This window comes from Mustela lutreola, chromosome 1 (genome assembly GCF_030435805.1).
Source record: "Mustela lutreola isolate mMusLut2 chromosome 1, mMusLut2.pri, whole genome shotgun sequence".
Classification (NCBI taxonomy): domain Eukaryota; kingdom Metazoa; phylum Chordata; class Mammalia; order Carnivora; family Mustelidae; genus Mustela; species Mustela lutreola.
Window position 1 is genome coordinate 52,524,100 of NC_081290.1, and position 24,656 is coordinate 52,548,755.

General features: G+C 36.3%; 1 protein-coding gene across 2 annotated transcripts in view; it reads right to left on the minus strand.

The window, feature by feature from the left end:
* Positions 1-24,656, minus strand: part of SLIT2 (slit guidance ligand 2) — a 358,593-nt gene that overhangs the window by 22,070 nt on the left and 311,867 nt on the right. For both annotated transcript variants that reach the window (XM_059164789.1, XM_059164780.1), the window contains 4 exons: positions 20,532-20,656; positions 20,263-20,360; positions 18,849-18,988; positions 1,963-2,056 (listed from right to left, as the gene is read on the minus strand). In XM_059164789.1, coding sequence (XP_059020772.1) covers positions 1,963-2,056; positions 18,849-18,988; positions 20,263-20,360; positions 20,532-20,656 — 457 coding nt within the window. The remainder of the gene's footprint in view (positions 1-1,962; positions 2,057-18,848; positions 18,989-20,262; positions 20,361-20,531; positions 20,657-24,656) is intronic.

Below are 24,656 nucleotides of genomic sequence, written 5' to 3' on the forward strand. Positions count from 1 at the left end.
TCTTTGAGAAATGATATTTGTTACATATGTCAATGGTGGCTTTTCTTTCTTTCTTTTTTTTTTTAATGGTGGATTTTTATTTTGCTAAATTCAATGTGGACAGATCAAAGATATTAGGAGTTAAAATAATTCATGTACAGTGCTTGCATGAACAGGATGCAATGCAGAATCTTGTATAAATGAAGATTTCAATAAGACCTCTGGTTTTTGCATTGGATTGTAAACAAAAATATAACAAATTCTACAAAAGTAGAATCAAAGAATATTCTTTTCTTTTTCAATAAGGTATCAAATGGAATCAGTGGGTACTGAACTGTATTTGTATATTCTTCTTTTTAAAGATTTTATTTATTTATTTAAGAGATAGATAGCAGGAGGGGGAGGGAGAGATAATCTGAAGCAGACTCCGTGCTGAGTGGAGCCTGATGCGGGGCTTGATCCTACCACTGGGAGACCATGACCTGAGCTGAAACCAAGAGTTGGGTACTTAACTGACTGAGCCGCCCAGGTGCCCCTGTATTTTTATATCCTAAAACTGTGTTTGCATATTCTAAAATTTTAAGCCACAGTGAATAAAAATATTATGTAAATAAAAGGAGAACAAGCATTTTATTCAGACTGATTTTTTTGGAAGGCAGTTCTGGAGATACTGACCCTACCTCCCATTCAAATTAGAGTATCTGATATCTGTGGACAGCTAACAAAATGTTAGAGTTCCAGCTCAAATTCCCATATTATAAAACTGTTCCCCACTTCAACAATTCTTAATTCTTTGAATCCTATGGCAATTATGCCTAAGTTGTTTCTGAGATGATAATGTATGTGAATGTGAGTAGTTATAAAACACTACAAAATAGTGTGTTCTGACCTATGGCAGGTGCTCAGTCAATAACTGGGTAAAAGAACAAATCATTCTATCTGCTACTTGCCTGATAAAAGCACAGCCCTGCTCTTGAACCCAACGGTGTCATTCCTGAGAATCCAACTTACATTCTGTAACAAACCAACTGTAATGTTAATAAACTATAAGACGTCTTAGAAGTAACCTGTATTTGAAAAGTCACTCAACTGGGAAATAGGAAACCCAGCTCCCACCTCTGCCAATGAATAACCTTGAGCTCTTTGGACAGCCACCAACCTGTCTGGGTCCCGTTTCCCTCATGTTTAAAATGAAGAATTTGGATCAGATGATCTCTAAACTACTGTCCATTCTAAGAAGAGAAGTTGCTGTTGATAGACCCTCAAACTATTTCAAAACTGTGGCAAAGGAATAATTTAATTTGATACCAAACATATTTCAGGAAGATTACTAAGGAGGAAAAGAAGTAATTTTAAAGTTCTGGGTTCACTTGAGGGAACCCTCTATCTAGAATGACTGCTTTGTCATCCCACAAAAGACAAACATATGGTGAAAGGAGTACTATTAATAACAATGCTGAGATAACGGGCAGAAACTGGGACTGTCCCCAGGCCTTCTGGGACATACGGTCACTCCATCTTCCTCACCTTGGATAGTTAATAATTGGTGCAGACCAAAATAAGAAAAAAAAAAAAAAAAAAAGAAAAGAAAAAGAAAAAGAAAAAAAAAAATCTCAGTTACATTCAATTAACTCCCTAGTTACCACAAACTTATATTCAGATAATAAAGCACCTAGCAGATATTACAAAATTATTTGGCCTGCAAATACATTTAAGTAAATTTAGTCAAAGTCTACTTTATTTCATGCATGACTTCCCTGGAAGAGCCAGGAAACAAACGGAAATGTCTTTTATTTTCTTTCCTGAACTAAAAAAGTCCATGCTGCATAGAAACATTTATAAAAATGCCACTGACAATGGAGGGCATCCCTTTCATCCTGAGCAAAAGTGTGAAGTGAGGGCTTGAAAGGAAGGTGAGGAAGACAGGCGCCCACCCCCATCCCCTACCCCCTCATTGCAAGCCCCAGGACAGCTCTGACTTACTTGAATCCCTTTGGCATCAGGATGCACTTGGAGTCGTGCTGGCAGGGGTTTAGGTCCTGGGCACAGAAGTCCAGCTTCTCCTCACACAACTCGCCTGTTAACATGGCAAACAATGTTAGTACACAGAGAAAGGTTAACAGGCTTCCCACCATCGGGCTGTCAGGGGCCTCAGAGGTTAGCACAGCTTGTGACTGGGGAAAAAATAAATCACAAGATACGGAAGCAGACGATCCAAAATGCTGGTTATGCTGCTAAACAGGCTTATGATATGGGACAACACAACTATTGTGGTTTTTAACTAATATGAGCCCCTTTAGAATATACTTAGAATATACTATTGGAACGAGGAAAAGGAAATCTGAATGCTTTTTGTTCCTGTTGTTTTATTTATGCTAAGTTGGGCTTTTTATGAAGTTATAGCATATACCCTTAGGATAAAAGAATAGCTAGTGAATATTTACAAACTGAACCCATTCATGTAACCAGCATCCACATCCAGAAACACACCATTTACCAGTATCCCAGAAGCCTGACCCCAAGGGTAAGTAACCACTATTTTTTTTTTTAAAGATTTTATTTATTTGACGGACAGAGATCAGAAGTAAGCAGAGAGGCAGGCAGAGAGAGGAGGAAGCAGGTACCCTGCTGAGCAGAGAGCCCAATGCTGGGCTAGATGCCAGGGTCCTGGGATCATGACCTGAGCCTAAGGCAGAGGTTTTAACCCACTGAGCCACCCAGGCACCCCAAGTAACCACTATCTTAACAGTACCAAACATTAGTTGTGTCTGCTTCTGAATGTGACATAAATGAAATCATTTGGTATGTACCCCTTTATGTCTGGCCTATCCTGTTGTTTTATGTTTGGAAAAATAATCGTCATCTCTTCATAGTCTCCAAGGTCTTATAAAGTCTGGAAGAGAAAGACTTTGTTTCTCTCTTATGACTTAATTGCAACAGCTCAACAGAATAATCCTCAGTTATATCCACGGAGATAGAAAAAAGCAAAAGGAGAATCAATCAGAATCAATCAGAACATACACTTCTCCCCGCCACCCCCGGAGTATTAGCTACCACATAGAGAATAAATTTTATCAATACATGAGAGCTAAAAGCATAACCATGCAGATTCTAGACACTCTATGTTGAATTACATATCTGAAAACCCCTTAAGAAATGTCTTCAGTTGTAGGTAATATGTTCTATTTTGTCTTAGGCCAAATGTGATTTTCAGTGAGACTTTCCCAATCATTGTGTGAGATAATAAGTAACTAGAAAGATATAAAATTTGAAAGTTCTCACCTTTGCTACCTTACCTCTAAACCACTTTTTAATTGTGTTATATATAGTAAGTGCATGAATAAAATGACACAGCTACATGGACCTGTTCATTTACCAGAAACTATTAGAACTTTCATTCATTCAAAGTGTGTGGATTTAAATAACATTGGTTAAAAATCAGGAGTTTGCAGCGCATTCCTTTATTGTAAGACTGTCCTTTTAAGGTAAAACTTTGCTGCCTGATAGAAAGAGTTGTTTAGCAACTCAATGTGGCATATTATTTACATTTCAAGATCTGTATCCATGATGTAAATATGTAAATGTACCCATATCATTTTGATGTATGGTAAGTTAGGGTATTTCCTGTCTCTTAAAGTGAACTAATTACATGGAAAGTCTCATTTATTTCTTCTACAAGAAGGCTATCTGTGTCGTTAGATTTGTGATACAACAAGATTTAAACAACATTTACATGATGAGCTATCTTTAAACAGGGTTTATTTAAAGCTTTTCACTTTCAATTAGTTTTACTTTAAGTAATACCTCTTGATGGAATTCATTCATTATAATTTATCAGCCTACCATGATGAATTCATTTTTAGTTTTCTAATCAAATCTATTCGGTTGGATGCAGGCTGTTTACAGTAGTCTACAGAAAAAGAAGTTTATAATAACCAATGATAGAGAGGAACCATTTAAGATACATAATAAATAAAAACGTATTTTCACTCTATATCCAAATAATAAATTGTTTTAAAAATTATAAGAAAAAGATAAATGTTTAACTTCTTATTCACTTGGATCCAATCTAAACTAAACCAACCCAATCCAATCCAATCAAGCCAACCCAAACCACAGTTCATTAAGGATTTACTGTATGATTCTGGGCTAGATTCTGCAGCCACAAGGACAGATGTTAATGGACTCTGCCCTCAGTCAGTTCCCAATCAACAAGTAGAGAAAGTCTGAGCTGGAGATAGGACATAGGGAAATTCATTTCTAAGAGAAGAAATTAGAGTTGACCGTTTATTCTCCATCACATGTTTCTTCATAAACTTGATGTGGAAAGGAGTGAGAGAGGAGATGGTTCTAAGACACTGTTGGCTAAACAGATTTGCCATTCTGTAGTCCACAGCTTTAAGACTAAACATGCTAATTTAAATGCAAAAAAAAAAAAAAAAGAAAAAAAAAGATTGATAGCTGTTCCTTATAAAATAAATATTCCTTATTTTATAACGAATCTATCTTATAAGAATAGCACGGCAGCAATATTAACCATTACTAAAGTCATGTATAAAAGTTCTCTGTGACCAATACATAGCTACACATTTGACTCTGGTTAAGACTGGCTGATTACTTCCAAAAGGATTTATCTCCCTTTAAGTGTCACCAAATATTACAATACTAACAAATATTACAAAAATTTCCTCTACATCCTATTACTGCCTAACTCACTTCTAAAGCCAAATCTTGCAAGCTATATTCGCCTCCTGTGTCTTTGTATGATTTTACAAATTTATCTCAAGTTCATGTCTGGGTTAATGGTGTTTCCTTTTGTTTTAGTAACTTTACTAAGTTCTGCTGTCAGTTTTCCATCCCTTATATATCTCTTCTTTATGAAATCTTCCTGGATCTTTTCATCCACTTGGTATTAATCTACAATTTGTGTATGTCATGTTTGCCTGTTCCTATCTTACGGCACACATACTATATGTCTTTATTTACTGATTTAAATTAATAAGTATTTGTATAGTGTTTACCACTCTGTATCCGACAGTTATTTATTTTTTTTATTTAACAGACAGAGGTCACAAGTAGGAGAGTAGCAGAGAGAGGGGGGGAAGCATGTTCCCTGCTGAGCAGAGAGCCTAATGCGGGGCTAGATCCCAGGACCCCGGGACCATGACCTGAGCCTAAGGCTGAGGCATTATTTAACCCACTGAGCCACCCACATGCCCCTATTAGGCAGTTTTAAACATTGTACCAATATAGAGTCACTTAAGCTCATGACAGCCATTTAATAAGGAAAGGTAAGAGTGCTGCACCCTTTTAGATGTCATGGATATTATGCTGTTTACCTTGTTTCCTGTCTTTGACTGAAAGATCACTGAGAGCAATATCCTTGGCATATTTGCCTTCATAACTTTATAAAGTATGATAAGACAGACTAAAATAATAGTTATTGAAAAAAGATACAAGATCTCTATCTTACTGACCTATATTCAACTTGGATCTCATTTTATCCTTTACATATTTTTTTGTTTAATTTTTGCCTAATAATGAACCACCCATCTTTGATAATAAATAGTTTACGACTTTCCTTTAAATATTACTTTAAATTTTCTCTGGTCAATTATCAAAACAAATGTTTGCTTTGGACTATTTCTCTTTCATGTTTTTGAATTATATTGGATTCTGCTGTATTTGGGGGAAGGGAGCTTTTAAAGTTCCAGTACTGTCCAAAAATTCGAAGGGCTCAATATAAGATGGGAATTGTAAAAAAAAAAAGGAATTGTAGAGGGCTCCACAGACGAATGCAGAACTTTATATATGTCTACTTCTCAACCATAAAGAAAGCTTGGGTATTTGAAAGTTGCATTGCTTTTCCATGAGGAACAGAAATAACATTCACTAACAGTTGGTCATTGACTCATATGCTTTTCATTACTATTGAAAAATTTTCTCCTAAAAGTCACAATATTAGGTGAACGTTATACAATCTTTCTTCCTTCCTTTCTCTCTCTCTCCCTCCCTTCCTTTTCTTTTTCTTTTCTTTCCTTTTCCTTTCCTTTTCTTGTTTCTTTCTTTCTTTCTTTCTTTCTTTCTTTCTTTCTTTCTGGTATATGCGTGGTTATAGCTAGTACCAAATTAGTGAAAAAAAAAATCAGGGGAATAATAGAAAATAAAGCAACTGAATTTGCTCTTTTGATGGTCCAAGGCCAGCTAAGACAGTATCATGCATGTCTAGCTTCCTTCCTGAGATGGTAAAGTATGAACTGATAGAAAGGAAAGGTAGAAATGTTCTTTATTCTATTACGCATAGTTAGTGTTGTAATCAATTATCAGGTCTTTATATTTGAACAGGGCAGCAGGAAAGATAAGTCAGCTCACTGGAGTGGTTGAAGGCAACCCAGGAACTCCATAACTTATTCCAACCCACCCTGGTAAATCCCAGGAAATCCTATTTTTTTTTTTTTTTTTAAATTTGCTTTAAGCTCTATACCCTTAGAAGTCCCCAGTGGGCTTTCACTTTTAATTTGTCTTATGCTTGGAGTTTTCAGCTTTTTCTTTTCTTTGTTTGTTTGTTTGTTTCTTTTTTTGTGTGTGAGAATTGAAATAAAAGGTGTGTGTGTGTGTGTGTGTGTGTGAAAGAAAGAGAGAGAGAGAGATATCACTGTTTTGGAGAAGAAATGTAAAGTAGTCCAAAAGGAAGCATACAATTATTTCTTCAGATTAACAGAGGTTAGTGATTGATTTGTTAGAACTTGTGAAGAAAAGGTATCACATCTTCTAAACAGGTGTCTTTTTTTTTATTATTAGAAAGTGACATCTAGTTCTTGGATCACTTCTTCCTGTTTGTATCTCTCAGGTAAGTATGGCAGAGAGTGGGACCAGAAATGGTCAAGTTCCACAGTGATACTAGCATGAGCAGGGAGGGAGCAAGGCAAGAGTGATGCCCACTCCCCGAAAAGGGACCGACTTCTCCAAGCCCTCTCTTGAGCATTCTGGCTCCGTTGAAGGATGGACTGCAGAAGGGCAGATAAAAATGGACACAACACATGATTCAGCTTGTACTTAGGTAGTGGTAGATGAGATGGATGGCCTGGAGAGATGATTAGGAAACAAAATTCGTGAATTTGTGATGGGGTGGATGAGAGCAGGGGAGAGAGAAGGAGCTGTCTCAGACTTCTAGGTGTCTGGTATGTATATTTGGATATACCTTTTAGTGACATTGAAAACGCTGAAATAACCAGATTTTCTGAGGCAAAATCAAGAGTTTAAAATGTAGTGTTGTAGTGTTATGGGTTGAATTGTGTTCCTCTCTCTGTCCCCTAAAAAGGATATGCTGGAGTCTTCCCATAGCTCAGAATGTGGCCTTATTTGGAGATGGCCTCTTTGCAAAGATAAAAGTCATCAGGGTGGGCCCTTATCCATTACGGTTGATTTTCTTATAAGAAGGGGAGATATGGCACAGAGAAAAGACTGACGGGACACAGGGAGAAGATGACCACCCACAGTCCAAGGAGAGAAACCTACAAGAGCTTCCCTCAAGACTCTCAAAAGGAATCAATCCTGCTGACACCTTGATTTCAGACTTCCAACTTCCAGAACTGTGAGATGTGAAATTTATGTTGTTTTACCCACAAAGTACCTGTTGTGGTACTTTGTTATAGTAACACTAGAAAACTAATACAGGTGGTAAATGCTAAATTATTGGAGAATTACAGTTGGGAACAAAACTTTCAATTTATACCATAATTTCTTTGCTTTCTTTTTGGCCCTTACATATTATTTCTTACTTCATTTCATGTGGCTGTCCTCTCCTTGGACTAAAATTTTCCCTTCAGTCTCTGAGATTCTCTAACAGAGTTTGGAATAAATAATACACAAAAACAGGAAGTACCCCATGACCATGACCTCTGCAGTGCCGAAGAGCCAAGGTCCAACAGAGCACAGTTGAGTAGGTGGGCTTTACATTTGTTGTGGGGCTAAAAGTCTCTCTGCAAAGCACTGAATCTGTGTAGACATGGACCAAACCCTTCCATTCCTCTCCAGCGGGAACTGGTGTTAACCATTAAGGTTTGCAGGGTAGATGTCCCTGGACTGTAATGAAGATTCTCTTCCCCTTAGGGAATTAAAACGTGAGAAAGGTCAAGAGAACCACCAGCAACTATGTCTTATAGAGAGGAAGAAAAGTGAGTCCAGTGTCTTGTTTCGTCAACTTTACAATGAATACAGGGATTGGCTTAACTTTGCACAGAGCTACATTTAACAACCACCAGATATCTACAGTATTAATTTAAAAATAATAATATCTTTTCCTAGTTTATATTATTTCTAAGACATCAAAGCTCATGATACCTGTAGGATATCTGAGCTGAATCTTATCACTAATAATAATTAACATTTCTTTCATATATTCAAATTTCTTAACCATGTTTTTTCTTAAAAAAATATTGGTTCAACTCATGACATCATTGAAAAGTTTTAGCTATAGTGATTCTTTGGCAAATCAATGAATAATGAAGATATGCAGTACAGGGGAGTTGACATTAAATGTTTTCTGAAACTAATAAGTATAGTGTAAAAGGAAATCAACCATTAATACTAGGATTAATTCACATGTACTCTGGAGTGAGAATTTCCTATTTGATCAAAAATACAAAGCTGATTTAGTTTAATAATTTTCATAATAAAATATTGGGAAGGAATATTTTGAGATAGACCCAGCCAATGGCTAAAAAACATGGATGACGATGCATGATGAAGTCCTTACTCTGGAGAAGTGTCAATCTGGAAAAACGAGAAGAAAGAAAGATGCCGAATTTTCCAGTGTTCCTTGGGTTTCATTTAGTGACTGAAATATGGATAGAATCCTGGCTTAGAGACTGGTTGAATGGTTATTATATTTTTATTTGTTATCAAAAACTATATGACCAAATTCATTATTACTCCTAAAGGGGTTCCTCTTCCTAAGGTAAATCATGCTTGCAGGAAGAAGGTATTTATGAAGAGCTAGCAGATGGACAACTAGTTGATTTCTATCTGCCAAGACATATGAGCAACAGCAAGTCTCACCTGGCCTATTCAGTCCTCAAAGCCTGCTGAGCAGGAAAGAGGTTGGTTATTTGGACTCTGGATTAGGATTTTTGGAACTTGTCCACTTCAAATTACTCCATTTAAAATATTCACTTCTTTTATACTGATAAAGCAACAGGAAAAAGTATATTTGACTTAATTAATATCTCATTTTAATTTTTCCAAAAGTTAAGTTATGAATTCAGGTTGAGGATGTCTACAACAACATGATGTTAGATATGCGCACACAACATTGCTGGAACACTCAACCATTGCTATTTCTTGCTAATGTGACCAGTTTAATTTTTTTTCTCTCAGAAACAAAACAAAACAAAACAAAAGTCTCAGAGTGCATTTTGGGAATCATGGATGTATGAAGGGTGAGAGGAAGGTTCTAGGGCTGACACTGCAGGCTGTTCTTGTTCTTATTTATAAGTTCTTATTGAACTTTTTTTTTTAATACAAAAGGATCATTAATATTGATAATAATAGAAAGGGGACTTATGACAGCAATCTGAATAAGTGAACCAGAATTCTAACGTTAAGCTTAATCTGTTTTAACATTTTCAAATATATTTGTAACAGGGGAGGAAATCTGGTTCACTCCCCCAGGACATAGAGTTTTGGAGGGTCAAATGTGTCATTCTTCAAATATCTGCATTTTGAGTTCTTGCTTGGCTCAGGAAAATCCTGAATAAATGGTACTAATTTTACCTTACTTGAAGTGGTACCGCAAGGGAAGTTGTCAAAAACAGTAACATAAAAAAATAAAATAAAATAAAACAAAAACAGTAACCTATTGGACAAAATAAATGAGATTTAATTTCTTATCAGTACACTACTTCAGGTCAAAGGATACTTTGATCTATATTTTTACATCTCTTTATTCCCATTCCATTGACTAGCAAATTGCCTGGCACAAACTAGATACTCGATGGCTGCTGAATAATGTGAAAGACAGCACTTACTTGATTGTTTTACAAAGGGGGAAAAAAACCCCACAAATTTTTAGAAACATTAATGATGGAGGCCCAGGTGGTATAAAGAATACAAGGAAGAAGAGAGAATAAGGAACAGCAGTAGCAGAGCTGTGTTCTGAGACCCCAGCCCGAGGTGCACCCTTGCAGGCTGGACTAGATGCCCAGACTGCAGACTCTCTGATATCCCCATAATCTCATCTGACAATGAATGACTGTTCCAACTGGAAATGGAGAGTCTGAATTCAGAAATGACTGAAGTCCGCATGTTGGCACTCAAGTGCCACGGTTGAAAAGGTAAGATAAATGGACCTAAATGTTTCTCGTGACCAACATTTTAAAATTCCATCCAATTCCTGTAAACAAAACAAAACAAAACCCAACTGTGCATTTCCCATTTGTTCTTCATTTGTATAAAAGAAAAGCATTTCTCTTTCCTCCCAACGATCTTTCAGTGTAATAAGGAGGTAGACGAACTGAGCAGAGGGAGGGATGGGTTGCTGGGAGTCATCCCAGAACTGTTCATTGAACTACACTGGGAAGAAGAGAATTTCTATTTTCTCCTTTTTTGATGAACCAGTCCAGCCCTGTTTGTTACATTTTCTGCTCAAGATGATAATCCAGGAACCAGAGCACATTAACACGAACAGATGTCTTGTCTCCGAACTGAATATTCAGTATCCTTCCCAATGATGATGGTAATAATTGACTTTATTCATCACTAAGAGTGTATTGTTTTTTCTTTCTCTTCCTTCCTTCCTTCCTTCTTCTTTCTCTCCTTCCCTTCCTTCCTTCCTTCCTCTCTCTTTCTTTCCCTCCCCCCTCTCTTTCTCTCTTTTTCCCTTTCTTTTCTCTTCCTTCCTTCTTTCCTTCCTTTTTTCCTTCCTTCCTTTTTAAAGAGCCAACTCTTCCTGAGGATCCTTTTTAAAAATATGATGCTTTTCTCAAAAAAAAGATTTTATTTATTTATGACAGAGAGAGATAGCGAGAGAGGGAACACAAGCAGAGGGAGAAGCAGGCTCCCTGTTGAGCAGGAAGTCCAATAAGGGGCTTGATTCCAGGACGCTGGGATCATGACCCGAGCCAGAGGCAGATGCTTAATGACTGAGCCACCCAGATGCCCCAATATGATGTTTTCTTATTTGCATTTACTAGACTGATATCCACCCTTTAAACAGAAAGTTCAGTGACCTCCAAAATATCCTCAATAAACTACCCAGGTATTTCCCACTTTTCTACACTTAATTCCACTGTTTGTATTTCTATATAAGGAAATGATCCTGAGAGCCCATGAGTTCTTGAAGATCCAACTGCCACTGATAAATGTCCTCTGGATGTAAAAGGTGTGCAAAATGGGCCACGTGCAGAAGGGTACATGGCCACAGAGTAACCTCATGATAAATAGTTAATCATAATTCGAAATAAGAAGGCTCAAGAAAATATCCAGTACATGTAAATAATAACATGTTCTGAACAAAAAATAATTTTATGTTCTCAATTTTGTTCTAAGTAAGATGAAATGGGTTGCTCCATAATGCTTTGTTAGACAGAAAGTTTGATTAGCTTTCATTCAGAAAAGTCTTTTTTCACTTATCACATAATAAAGTAACTATATTATGCTGCTAACTTTCTTGGGATATGAGAGAAAATGGCATTGTATGGGTAAAATAACTGACCCAAATTGAACTCGAAGTGAAGAAGCAAAGCCAAACAGTTTGCCTGGTAGGCAAGTTAATGTTTTATGCATTTGACAAAATCATGTTTGATGTTTGATGCCCTGCATAAGGTATTTTCTCAATAAATATCTTTTGAATTTTTAAAAGGAAAAACTTACCTCTCCCTAAACTAAACAAAAAAGGAGGTGTTTTTCAGCGCTTCCTCATTGGAACACCAGCCTAAATAATGTGGCCAATTCCAACCACTACTGAAACTGTAGAAATATTTAACTCTGTTTTCAAAATAAATAAATCCAAATGAGTTTGAATAAAGCCTAGTTCAGCTAAACTGTCATTCTGGGCTCAGTGGGCCCTGCCTAAGAACTAAAGAGCAAATAGGACCTTTAAGATGTTTTCAGAGATTCAAATTTAAGAAGGCTTTGAAAGGTAGGAAGTTGAAGGCAAACCATATTATCTTGTTAGGCTCCCATAATATTCTCTCTAGTTAAAGGAGACTGCAAGCATGATGGTAGCTATATTGACTTTGACATAAAGTGTTATACATTTTGAGGCAGATTTAATAGCAGAAAGTGTCACTGTTATTAAGAGATCATAACACTTTGGAAATATGAACAAAGCCTAGAAAGAAAAAACAGTGAAATCCAAGAGTTCTTCAGCATTTAATATTTCCTTATACTTCAAAGTCAAATTAGGAGGTAAAGAGAACAAAAGACATTTCTAAAGTCTTTCTATTTGACATGTGCATAGAAAACAGAATTACAAAATAATAATTTAGAGAAAGATGTACTGAAAAATATGGGAAGAGAAATTTCCTTCACACATACAATTTACTTTAGGTAGGAATTTTTTCTATCAAAGTTCTCTTAAGAATTCTTATGCTGTTAGAATGGCAGTCCCTGGTATTTCTAAAGTATAGAAATTTAATATTGTAAGGTGTTTTCCCATACATGCTCCCATATTGTTCTCAAACACCTATGTTCACAGATGTCACTCACCCTGTTTTTCAAACCAAAAAAAAAAAAAAAGATGCAAGGAGTTCCAGAGTTGATAATATTAGTGCCAGGATGAGGAATCTGAGCTTTTCCCATTAGCTATACCAATTCATCAGTACCCCACTGCCCCACATGATGGAAGGTAGCTTAATCAACAGGGAAATAATTAATTAATCATGCTGGCACTGATTGCGCACTTTCTTTTTCCTTTTTTTTTTCCACTTGTAGATAAAATAGGTTGTGTGCACCTGAATTTCGTGGCTACACCTTTAACTTTTCTCAAATGTACATAAAAGACAATTATATACAGCAAGTTGAAGAGAGAGCCGAAGAGCTTGTTTACCATAAACGATCAGGCAAAGCCACTAGAGAATGTGAAAAGATCCCAAATGGAAGACAGCAGCCCATAAGAAGGGACTGATTCCAGTGGAAGGCCCCCCGAAATCACAGGGCATGCCTTGGGGTCAGTTAGACATTAGTTTGCATATGGACCCCTACTTAAAAGGTATATATCCTTGGGTTAATGTTTTCACATTTTATACGAGTTATTGCTTAAATCCTTATTGTTCACATCTACAGTGTTCTTTTAAGTTGACAATATGTCACTTAATTATGGAGTTTCTTTTATCTAAGAAAGCTACTCTCTGCTACAAAGAAGTGGACATTTAATTTCTAGTTAAGGTTCAGATTAAAAAATAGAGAATAATTTGAATGCTTTTCAAACAAAGTCAGTCAGCAGCAGGTTCTTGGAAATAGAAGGCGCCTTTTATAAACATAAGCATCAAATTTAGTCAACATATGAAACCACATGGTGATTTAAAACACTATTACACTGCCAAGCTTTTTCCTGAGAGTACATATAACTATTTAAGGGCATAGTCCTATAAGAGAACAATTGCTACTGTGTTTCTGAGATACAATCAAACCTTAAACATCCCTGTCCCAGACCACCAATTGCTTTACTTGTAAAAAGAAAAGAGGACATTTGCCCAAGAATAGTATTGGATTCATTAATCCTCTGAGGACCGCACAGGCTATATTTTAACATTCTAAAATACAAAGCCATTTTTTTTCATGTTTTTCAACTTAGCTCTGTACATAGTAAATGACCAAACACAGCATATAACCTGAATAATGCAACAGAAAAAAAAATGAAGTCCTTAGTAAGCAGAGACAAAGAGAGCTGCTGTATAATGGACTCTATGTAGCCCTATCATCCTACACAAATGCTTCGCATACAACAGGAAATGTCAAGACAAGCACATATAGTGCTCCTGCAAGGATGCTGTGCCTGCCTGTAACACATGAAGACATCGGTCAACTAGATAAGTAAAAACCTATGTTATTAGTAATAATTCTGAATCTTTAAGATGGAATTTTCAAAGAATTCATGATTATTCCCGAGAAATGCCTATTGCTGTAATTACTCTAGGACTTCCTTTCCTGGGCCCTGATGCTTTTGGGGAGCTATATGGACCATGCTGATGTCAATGATTAGATATGGCTCTTTTTATAATTTGAAAATACTGCCTAATATGACATTCTGACAGTGTGATTCTAAAAATCAACCTCTTGGGGTTTGTAATATTTATTTTATAAAATATTTTAATAAATATACACATCTTCTAATATTTTCCATATATCAAATTACTAAAGATGTTAGTTTAAAGTTATGGGAAAATTCTCACTATTTAAACATTTTTCTATTAATACCCTATACTACACTGAATGACCTGTTTTTCATTGTAAAAACAATTCCTGTTTGTGATATCTTTAAAAAGTAAAAGCATACCAACAAGTCAAAAGTGGAAAATACTAGTCTTTCTTTTCAGTCCCCCCTTCTTCCCACTCAGAGAATTTCTTTCATAGCTTTCTAGAAATTGATAAAGTGCACTTCAGATGCCCTTTTTATGGACTTTGGCATTGCTATCCATATGTCAAGGATCCAAATGACTGATTTGACATATTAATTTCAGATTTTGCCAACATTCCTTTTACCACGTACACACAATGAAATCTATGTAGCTTTAAAAGAAAGAGGGAAACTCACATGAAAATCATAATAGACTTAAAAGGCAACTAACCTTTTTCCACCTCATTCAGATTAGCAGCTGGCAGCGACAAAGACAGAAGAGACAAAAGACTTTTTACATTGCAGTACAACAGCAGAGCACACGAAGCCAATGCGTAGCAGTAACAACAGAGAAGCCAAGGGTGAGAGCAAACTGAAGCAAGGCTTAGATTTCTTACCTACAGCCGGGCCAGACGCACAAACATGGAGTAAATGAAGCAAAAGGCAAACGCCATCACAGGGAGCGAGAGGTTCTGTGTCTAAACCGGTTCATTTAACAACCAGCAGCTCTACTTTTTAAGATGTGAACTTTATGATTTGTGTGTGGGCATTGGTGATTTGGAAAACAAAGGAATAGTGGTACAAAATGGAAAAACTAAAACGGTCTGGATATTTTTGACAAAATACATTCTAAGTCTTTACATGCCCAATTTGTACCGAAGCTTTCGTTCACTAAATTTATATAACCTCATTAATGCTATTGTGGTTTACACTGTGATCAAGGTTGTGTCTTCTCCATATACAGTCCCATGAGAACAGTGTTAAGAAACATCACCTTAACAGAGTTGATCCAGGGTTCTGACTCTCAGAAAACTTGCAAAAACATATTTTTCGATTCAACACCTGAAGTTCATACCAGAGCATCAGAACAGGTGTCAAGTTTGTCAATATTTCAGGGATGCCATAGCTACAATTTTCACTTTCATAGGTTTTGAGCTTATATAATTTGAGGGATTCCTTGAAAATTAGCTCCAAGTTATGTGCTGTTTTTAAGAAGGATATAGTAATGATTAAAAACAAAAAATCTTGCAAGCTAAAATTAAAACCTGAGAGTGAATTTTTAAATTATTTGTTTACTAATTCCAGAGTCTTACTTTCTGAACCCTTAGCATAGTAATGTTCATTTAAAATGTGAATAACTTTCCAAAAATTAATCTTATCTGAAAAATACTAGCAAGTAACCGTCATATTATACAACCAGAAGGACAGATAATGTGTTGGGTTACGTAGAAAAGAATAGTTTTGATAGTTCGGGTGGGAAAGGCATAGCAAGGATTAGATAATAAAAAACAATATTGACCCTTAAAAATTTATGTTGTCAATCCCTGCAGCAGGAAAGAGCAGTGAGTTTTTTCCTTTAATAAATCAATAACTATTACTGTGATGTTTTGGTCACAAGGGTTTAAATAAATTTAATTTCCCAACGGTGGTTCATTTTGTTTTGGATATTTTTAGCTCTGTTTTATAGCCTGCCCATCACATCATGAGTTCTCTGTCGGTCTGCTTTCAAATCTCTGAATTTTCTCTGTTAACAATATTATGTCCATTTCTGACTCTTGACACAGGTGCCAAAAATAAAACCTTTCACCATAATAATTTACAACCTTTTCCCATGAAGTTTTATTTGTTCCTGCTAAACAGTTCTCTTTCTCATTGTTTGCCTTTGGCGGTATAGAGTAAAACATCTCCAAACAGAAAAGCAACTTATGACTTGAGTGATTTTTAAGCAATGACAACATGATTATATTCCCCGAGCACAGCAGGGGTTTCTTTTCCCAGGTCTCCTACTCATTAATCAGATTCCAATCTTAAATCTAAAACAATACAGCCGCATTATTAAAAAAAAAATTCCTTCCTCACTACATACTTGGATGAAGCATGATATGAAACTCTAGAGTCCAATTTATGCTTTCCTATAATTAAAGGCCACTTATGTGCCACTGATTTCAAAATTTGCAGATGGTTACTTGATATCTTGTAAATGAGCTCATTTCACATATGAACAAAAATACTATAGCTAATGGATGGTTTACAAATGTTCCTCATATAGATATCTGCTCCAATGCCAAACTGTCAAACTCTTTGTTGCCCCCAAGACCCAGCCCAGTTACAGCGGTAATACCTTTATGTATAGTAGGCTGTGAGCTTTCTACTGAGTTCAGTGTTTTTGTTTATCCTTTACCTAAATTAAGGAAAACCAGTATTTGCAATTGCTATGACTAAAAATGTGTCAGCCTCAGTTCTTGTTGAGAGGCAGATGACTCTGGAGAGATAGTTATGGCAGATTCCCACATGATGGCTTTTAGAAATGTCACATTTTGGTTAAAAAGTGGTTTTGTTAAGCCTTAGGAATTTTTTGATATGTTTTAAGGATCAGACAGGGGGAAATGCAGCTTCATGATACTTCTCAGAGGAAGCGGCACTGAACTGAATCACTTAGGATGGAGAAAATGCATTTAGAGGAGCAGGTGTAGGAAGGAAGCTTGGAAAATGAAGGGAGAGAAGGTAAGATAAGACTCAAAAGAAATGGATTAGGAATAAGATACAGCAAATCTAAAGCCAAAGCAGGTGGACCCCTCTAAACCAACCAAGAAGAGTCTGCCATCTGATGTAAATTATCATTAAAAAAAAGGTGGGTGGGAACTGAGTACACAATGCTTTCAAGCCTAGGGTTTCATGGTGGGGGTACAGAGAAATTCTTGGTTTCTGTGCTCAGGAGCACATTGGCTAACCCAAGCATGTTTGAAATGCTTGGGTCCAATTTGTCCAGATCAAACTAAGCCCTTTTGATAATGATTAGGGCAATGCTAGGAAAACAGGATTTTTCTGTCCTAGGAAGGTACTAGGTAACAGATGTTAGTGCAAACACTGGGGTTCTATACAAGTCTAACTTAGCTCAGCCAATAAAACTCAGATTCTCAGTGGCTCCAAGGGCTCCAGAATCTGTGCATGGAGGTCAATGGCATGTCTCTGAGGCATGACACAAGTAGTATTACTGTGAATGTGAAAGCTGTGTAGCACCTACACTTCCCAACCATCTCAGGATGGGTATTTGCTATCCTTTATTAATGTACAATATCAAGGAATTCAAACTAGCCACTAAGGGCCCCAAGGGCTACATTTATGTGATAGAACAAATACGATCCAACATGTTCACATTTCTACTGGAAACTTTATATATTACATTGCATGCTTCACTGGCGTTAAAGAAAAAAAAACACATATCATGGAAGAGAGAGGTTGAAAGGCACTCAGACAGATCTGGGATGTCAAAACAGAACACTTCTCTTTTACCTAACATTTTCCCACCAAGAAAAGTACTTAATAAAATGCAAAGTTTGAGTATTCCATAAAAGCTTAAATTTCAATGGTATTCTGACAAATCCCTGGGAAAGTGGATCATGCAGATGTGCTCTCATCTTTTCGTGTTTAGAGATGTTAACCCCAGTCATCTACATAGTTATTTTACCCTCTGATATTCTTAACTATGCATTAAAATTGTAAGGAAATAAATGATTAAGGAAAAAAACCCATCAAAATGAAAATGGTAATTTTGGAAAGAGTGACAGAATCTACTTTCCCACCTTTTCTTACAAATAAAAGGCGTAACATTCTCCTTTTCTCTATCAACTGTAAAATGCAGTGGTTTATTACAGAAACAAGAATCTAACTATTATGCTTCTCATTCACAGTCCCCCAAAATCGATCAAAACAGATATTCTGACATAACCGGTGGGTCTAAACCTGACGTTGGCTTTATAATAAATTGGTTTGTGCAGAGAAGTTTACCAGTTCACAAAGACAGGAAATTTTTTACCCCCGGATACAAAATATCGGGAAAAAAGTTGATAATTATAAGATTAACCAGAGTGCTCAATATCTTCTTGATTATAATTTATTTTGAAGGACATGATGGACACAAGTAATTTCAAATGCTTTGTTATGTTTTGCCTATGTGAAAAAAATGTCCCCCCTTTTCACCTATGTATTATTGGTGGGTTGGTTTGTATAAGAAAAATGCTTTGCATGAAAAATGTTATCCAACCGTGGGACTAAAAGCTTCAGAATGAGAACTTATTTTTCTGCTGGATAGAATGACTTTATGTAGATGCCTGTGTTCTGAGCCTGATTGGTCTTTCATTTGGTTGGCCGAAACCCTCTTAACTGTCCGTTATTCACATTATATCTAATTTTCAAAACACCTACCAGTTACTGAATAATACAATGTCTTACTACACATATACGGCACATTGGCAGTGATGCTTTCAAACAGACACACTATTGATGGCACATAATTTCCTACTCTTCCTACCTGTGTATTCAGGTGGACAAAGGCACGTGTAGTTATTAATTCCATCGACACACGTAGAGTTATTTTCACAGTCATTATCTTCACAGTCGTCAACATTGACTTCGCAATTTTCTCCTTCAAATCCATCAGCACAAATACACCTGAACACCAGCGGGAGAAAAGGCAAAAAAAGAAAAAAAAAAAAAGAAAAGAAAAAAAGAAAAGAAAAGAAAACCATATTCGTGCTGCCTTTTAAAACCATATGGTCCAAAAATTGAAAATAAAAAACTAAACACATCAATTACAGACATTTTAACTGTAAGAAATTGAGTTTTAAGATACTTTTAAATGACATGTAGTAAGCATGAATTTAAAGTAGTATCTGCCAAATCAGAAATAATTTGAAAAAGAAAATTTATGCTGGCTGCAAGATGGCAAATAATCCATACATCAATACACCCAGTATATTCACAGGTCTAAAACACAAGCAAAGTTTATAGCCCTAAATATCTTAATCTCAACTTTTGCCCTAATAAAATGATTCACGCTTCTCTGCTCATAAATGAGGAGGAACTGGTTCTGACTTTAAAAATTACACCACCTCCTATCCTAGCTATTTTGTTCCTCATGTCTCAAAACAAAAAAGAAATATGATATTAAAATTACATCTTCCTTGCCATTATAAAATGTAAATGTTCTTGTTAAGTCTCAATGAATACAATATTTCAATGACAATAAAATATTGTACACTTGCTCTTGATAGGAATCAGAATAATCTTTTAAGGGACCATTTCATAACAGAATGTAGAAATGAAGAATACTTATAAAAAGTGATATTTCTAACAAGCTTTGTAGTAGATTAACGTTCTATATGAAATTATTACTGCCATTATAAGAACTCTATTTCATAATTCATGAAGTACATCTGAAGTAATTGTACTATATGATTAAATAATTCCAGATTAAAAATGTTCACAGCATGTTTGTCTACTCATTTTGTGGTCTGGAAATGAATCATTAATTTTCTGTTTCAGTGGGACCCACATCTTATCTTTACACACTGTCTGTTAAAGCAATACACAAAGCAACAGATGAATATACAACTTGAAGTAGGAGACTATTGCCTATTAATTAGCATAACAGAGTCACTGCTTTGTCTTGACCTAATCTGAGTGTATGAATCATACCACATGCACATGCATGTTTTAAAAAATGTCTTAATTTTATAGCATCATGAGCTGAGAATACTGTAATGTCTCCACTTGTTTTTCATATTACAGTATTTCTGTGAAGGACTAATACATATTGTCCTGATGAATACATTTTTGGTATTCTTTTAAAAACAACACTCTTTAATTTGAAAAGGAACATGAATATTTGCTTAATTATTCCTGCCCCAATGCTTCAGACAGAATATTATAGACTAATGACATACCAGAATCCATCTTTTTCCCCTTCCTTTAAGTGGCAAGTTCCTCCGTGTTGACATGGGTTACTGATGCATGCATGAATTGGGACATCACAGTCCTGCCCCTAGAGAAAGAATGACCAAGCAAAGTCAAGTGTGAATAAAAGAAATCTCTCTCTCTCTTTCTTTCATTCTGTATATATACATATATATATATATATAACAATAGAATAATGAGGACCCACCAAAGAAAGCTATGTTTTCAGATCAGAGTTCCCTCAAAACCTTCTACTGACCTTGAAGCCATAGGGACAAGTACAGCGATAAAAGTCAACTGGATCATTGTTACAGGTGCCATCGTTTTTACATGGGTTTGATAAGCAGGGATTACATTTAGCTAGAATACTGACATCAACAGGACCTGAAAATTAATTAAAAAATATAAGAAACCCATGCTTTGTATTTTTAGTTCTCTTAAATTATTTAAATGCCTTAATGTAACAGTAGATTTCATATAAAAATATTGGTCACATATCTGTATGTATTTCTCTTCCATGAATAGAACAGAAGTCAACATCATTGTACAATGTTCAAGAATTCAACAGGAGACCATCTCATTGAGAGGCATGGTGAGAGTGCCCAATGTCAGAGCGGGACTATGGGCTGTGAGCTTAAGTGGTTAGGATCTGCTGTTCGTGATGCCAGTGTCATGGGATCAGTCCCCTCGCAGACCAAATAGCCTGTGTGGATGCATTCCACGGCCATTGCCTGCACTTTAACTTCAGCCAGCTGTCATGGAAATGCATACCTTTGATCCCAAAGAGGACTCTGTGTGTGTGTGGGTGGGGGGGGTATTGGGGGATGTGTGGGTGAGTTTAATGCATAAATAGAAATACATCAGTGCAATAAAAAATACAAGAGTATGCACCTGCCCAGAAATCATTAGTCCAGTACTTTACTTTCACACACAGGAGATAGAAAACAGTGTCACTTTCATGCATCTGGAAATAAACCAAAAATGTAATTTCCACTATATTCTCCCTCATAGCCTTTTGGTTCAGTATGTTAACACATTAGCACAGGCATGTGGAGGGTGAGATTTCTGCTTTTTTTCCCTCCAAGAAGAAAATACTGTCAAAAAAAATCTTCATTTGCAATCTCACCTTTGGGAGACACACTTTAAAAATCACCTGATCCATGAAAGGTTTCGATTAAAGGCAGATTCATTTGCAGCCATTTTCTTTTGCTTGCACATATTCATTCCATAAATGGCTAACAATGTGGAAACTGTACTGTCTTTGATAAAATTATGTTCCACTGAGGCTACTTTTGGCCATATTTCTGAGAGCTCATTAGACCGCCTCTTAGCAACCGATGAGGACAGTATCAGGGTGACATATTCATCTATATAAAATGCACATATTTTATACATAAACATTAATTATGTTTCTGCCATCAGCAATATCTCTGTAGTTCTTTATCCTCACTGGAACAAGCGGGATAATTCCAGCTGTAAGCTCATCCCACGTAACTTCCAGCAAAGCTATCTGAGTCGACGGTTCAGCATACCCCTTTTCCCACTATCGCTGACCTAACCTTCTAAGATCGCTGCACCCGACAATTGTAGGATTTCTGCTCATATAAGCTACCATTCATCAAACCTTTCTACAGATTGGAGTTTATGTTTGTGAGTTATTGGTTTGCTCACAGAAACAGAAATACCATGTGAATTATCAGGTAGGCATAAGAACTCTGCATAACTGTGTATTCCCTTACCCAAGAAAATACAAATCCAAGTTCATGTAATGGTTATGGAGTGACATCCAAAAGAGGATACTGTTCTGTATTTGTCGGTTTTTCTATTAGCAAAACCCCTGAAATCTTTCTATGAAGAGATTTCTGTTTCTTTTTTAAACATCTGGAAATGGATGGCAGTTCTGGGAATGACTGCATTAATGGAAAGGGGTGGTATTTACTTCCAAGGACACCTCAGTCACCAGAGAGGCCCTGCCAGTGTCTCCTTCACTTTGTCTTGGTGACCAGAGTAACTAATGCAGTTTTATATCAAATCACAGCTGGAAAATTGCTGGAATGAAGAACAAAGTGATGCTCAGGGACATTTAACTTCTCACCCGCTCCCCGATGTGTTTATTAAGGAAATTTAGCTATTCAGCACACTGAAGAAATAAATGCTGGCATTTGTGTTAAATTAAGATAATACCCCAGTATAAATAGCCTTGTGTCTGCTAACCTCTTAATGCTTGGGAATCTGTAGTAGAAAAGCAAGTAGTGGGTACCTTAGCTAGGGCAGAAGAGAGAATCTAACTTGGAAAAAAGGTGCAGGGGGAAACAGCTACGAAGGTATGCAAGCAAAACAGAACATCAGCAAATGTGTGGACTGTTAACACTCATCTGGCCACTCCGCAAGAAGACCTTGAGGACAATTGTCTCTTGGTCTATTTCTGTGCTTTCGACCTTGTAAGACTGCAGTTTGAATAGAGGAGTTCAGGGTTGGCAGTTTCTATGTTTATGCTGTGGAATGTGATATTTTTCAAAAATTATGTTTAATTGGTTAGATCAGAAGCCAGAGATTGTTTCAAGAAAACCAATTAAATATATCCTGAAGACTGTAATAGAGTATGCGGATATCAAAATTGCCAGCCTGGAGTATTCCAGCTTAGCACAGAGCCAAGATTTATTTAATAAATATCCACGGAACTATATCTACTATATTAATCAATAAGCACTAATTTCTCCGCTTTTTTTCCCAGGACCAAATTCGGTTTCCTATATAATTATTCCTGCTCAACTATTTTCATTACCTGGAATTTCTTATGGGTAAAAACCACATGAGATCATTGCCCCTTCATCTATATTCAGTTTAGCTGAAGGAATCAAAATATCACCCTTTCCCACTTGCACTGGTGTTTCCTGATCTCTTTCTTACACCTGTAAACTGCCTCGGTGGCATCAAAATTAGGATTATAGTTCTAAAATACTGAGTTCTAACTTTTTCATGTTCCTAGAGTTGACTACTACAGATAGCCTTCTACTCGCTTTTTCTTTTACAAACCCTTCTTTTAAAGTCAATACTTCATAGATAATTTCTTATTTCTAGTTCCTGAGGTTGAATGCAGGGTAATTCAAAAAGTGTTTGTGAGTTATCAATTCCAAACAGTCTTTAATATCCTCAAGTACCATAAGAAGATGTAATTCGTATTTGTTTTATTTTTATTACTTACTTTATTTTCTCATTTAGATTATGATTCCTTCTAACTAAGCATCCTTCCTATAATGTGATACCACCCGTTTATCTAAATCTGCTCATTTCTATAATCTAAACCCTCAGAATTTATATCCCTTGTATCTGGCTCTCTCCTTTCATTCCTCTTCCCACCAATATATTGTTCCTCTTCTAAGTCTACCTTCTATTTTCTCTTTGTCTTCAATTTGTGATTTATTTTCTAGCCAGGATGCTTTCTCTGAGATCCTTTCCTGCAAAGTTCTTATGCAAGGGGAAATGACATCTTTAATCCATTTCTATAACAAGGAGATGATATCACAGCAAAAGAGTGATACTAAAGTCATAGCAAAATTGTAAAAGAATTAGCACAGCTCATTAGAAAAAAAAAAACCACAGGTACAGTTCTGAACACTTGATTATTCCCAGATGAAGGATGTGCAGAGATAAGAATTAGCCAAGTCTCTTATCATAATGCAAGTAATCTTGGAACAGAGAATCTGAGGTCCATTACACTAAGTTAGCAACCCAGATTTGTTGGTAAGTGCGTGGAGCTAGAATAATGGTAGCCAACTCAACGGGTTGCTTTAAGCATTAAATGAAATGGTAGTGAGTTTTGAGTACAAAATACAATGAGAGCAAACACAGAAGCCACAGAAAGTTCTGACAGTCTTCCTTAGACTTCCAAAGAAGGTGGGTAGCTGAGAGGAACATAAGTGGCTCACTTAGGAAGAGAGAGGAAGTCTTCCTCTGCTTGTTAGCTTCCATTTTAGCACAAAGGCAAACTAGAGGTTTTTATTTATTCATTCATTATAGGTTTCACTGGGTACCTTCTGTCTATGCCAGGAGATGCTGAAATGTGGAAAAACTGTGGGGACTATTATCATCAGAATCATGGGGGAATGGTAGGGAGCACTGCGAAATAATTATTCACAGGGTAACAACACCTAGAGTTAATGATTTTATGTGTTTAAGGACTAACTGAGATTCGTACATTTAGCGTGGACAACCACCAGAAACATTACAACATTGGAAGGGAACTTTAGTTCTTAAACTGCTGCCTGGCAAAGAAATATAGCTTCCTTGCTGATACAACCTCACCAATCTTCAATCTTTCCACCTGCCCAAAGTTAACTAGTCTCAAGGAATTTTAAATGATTGTTAACACATTAGCCCTTAT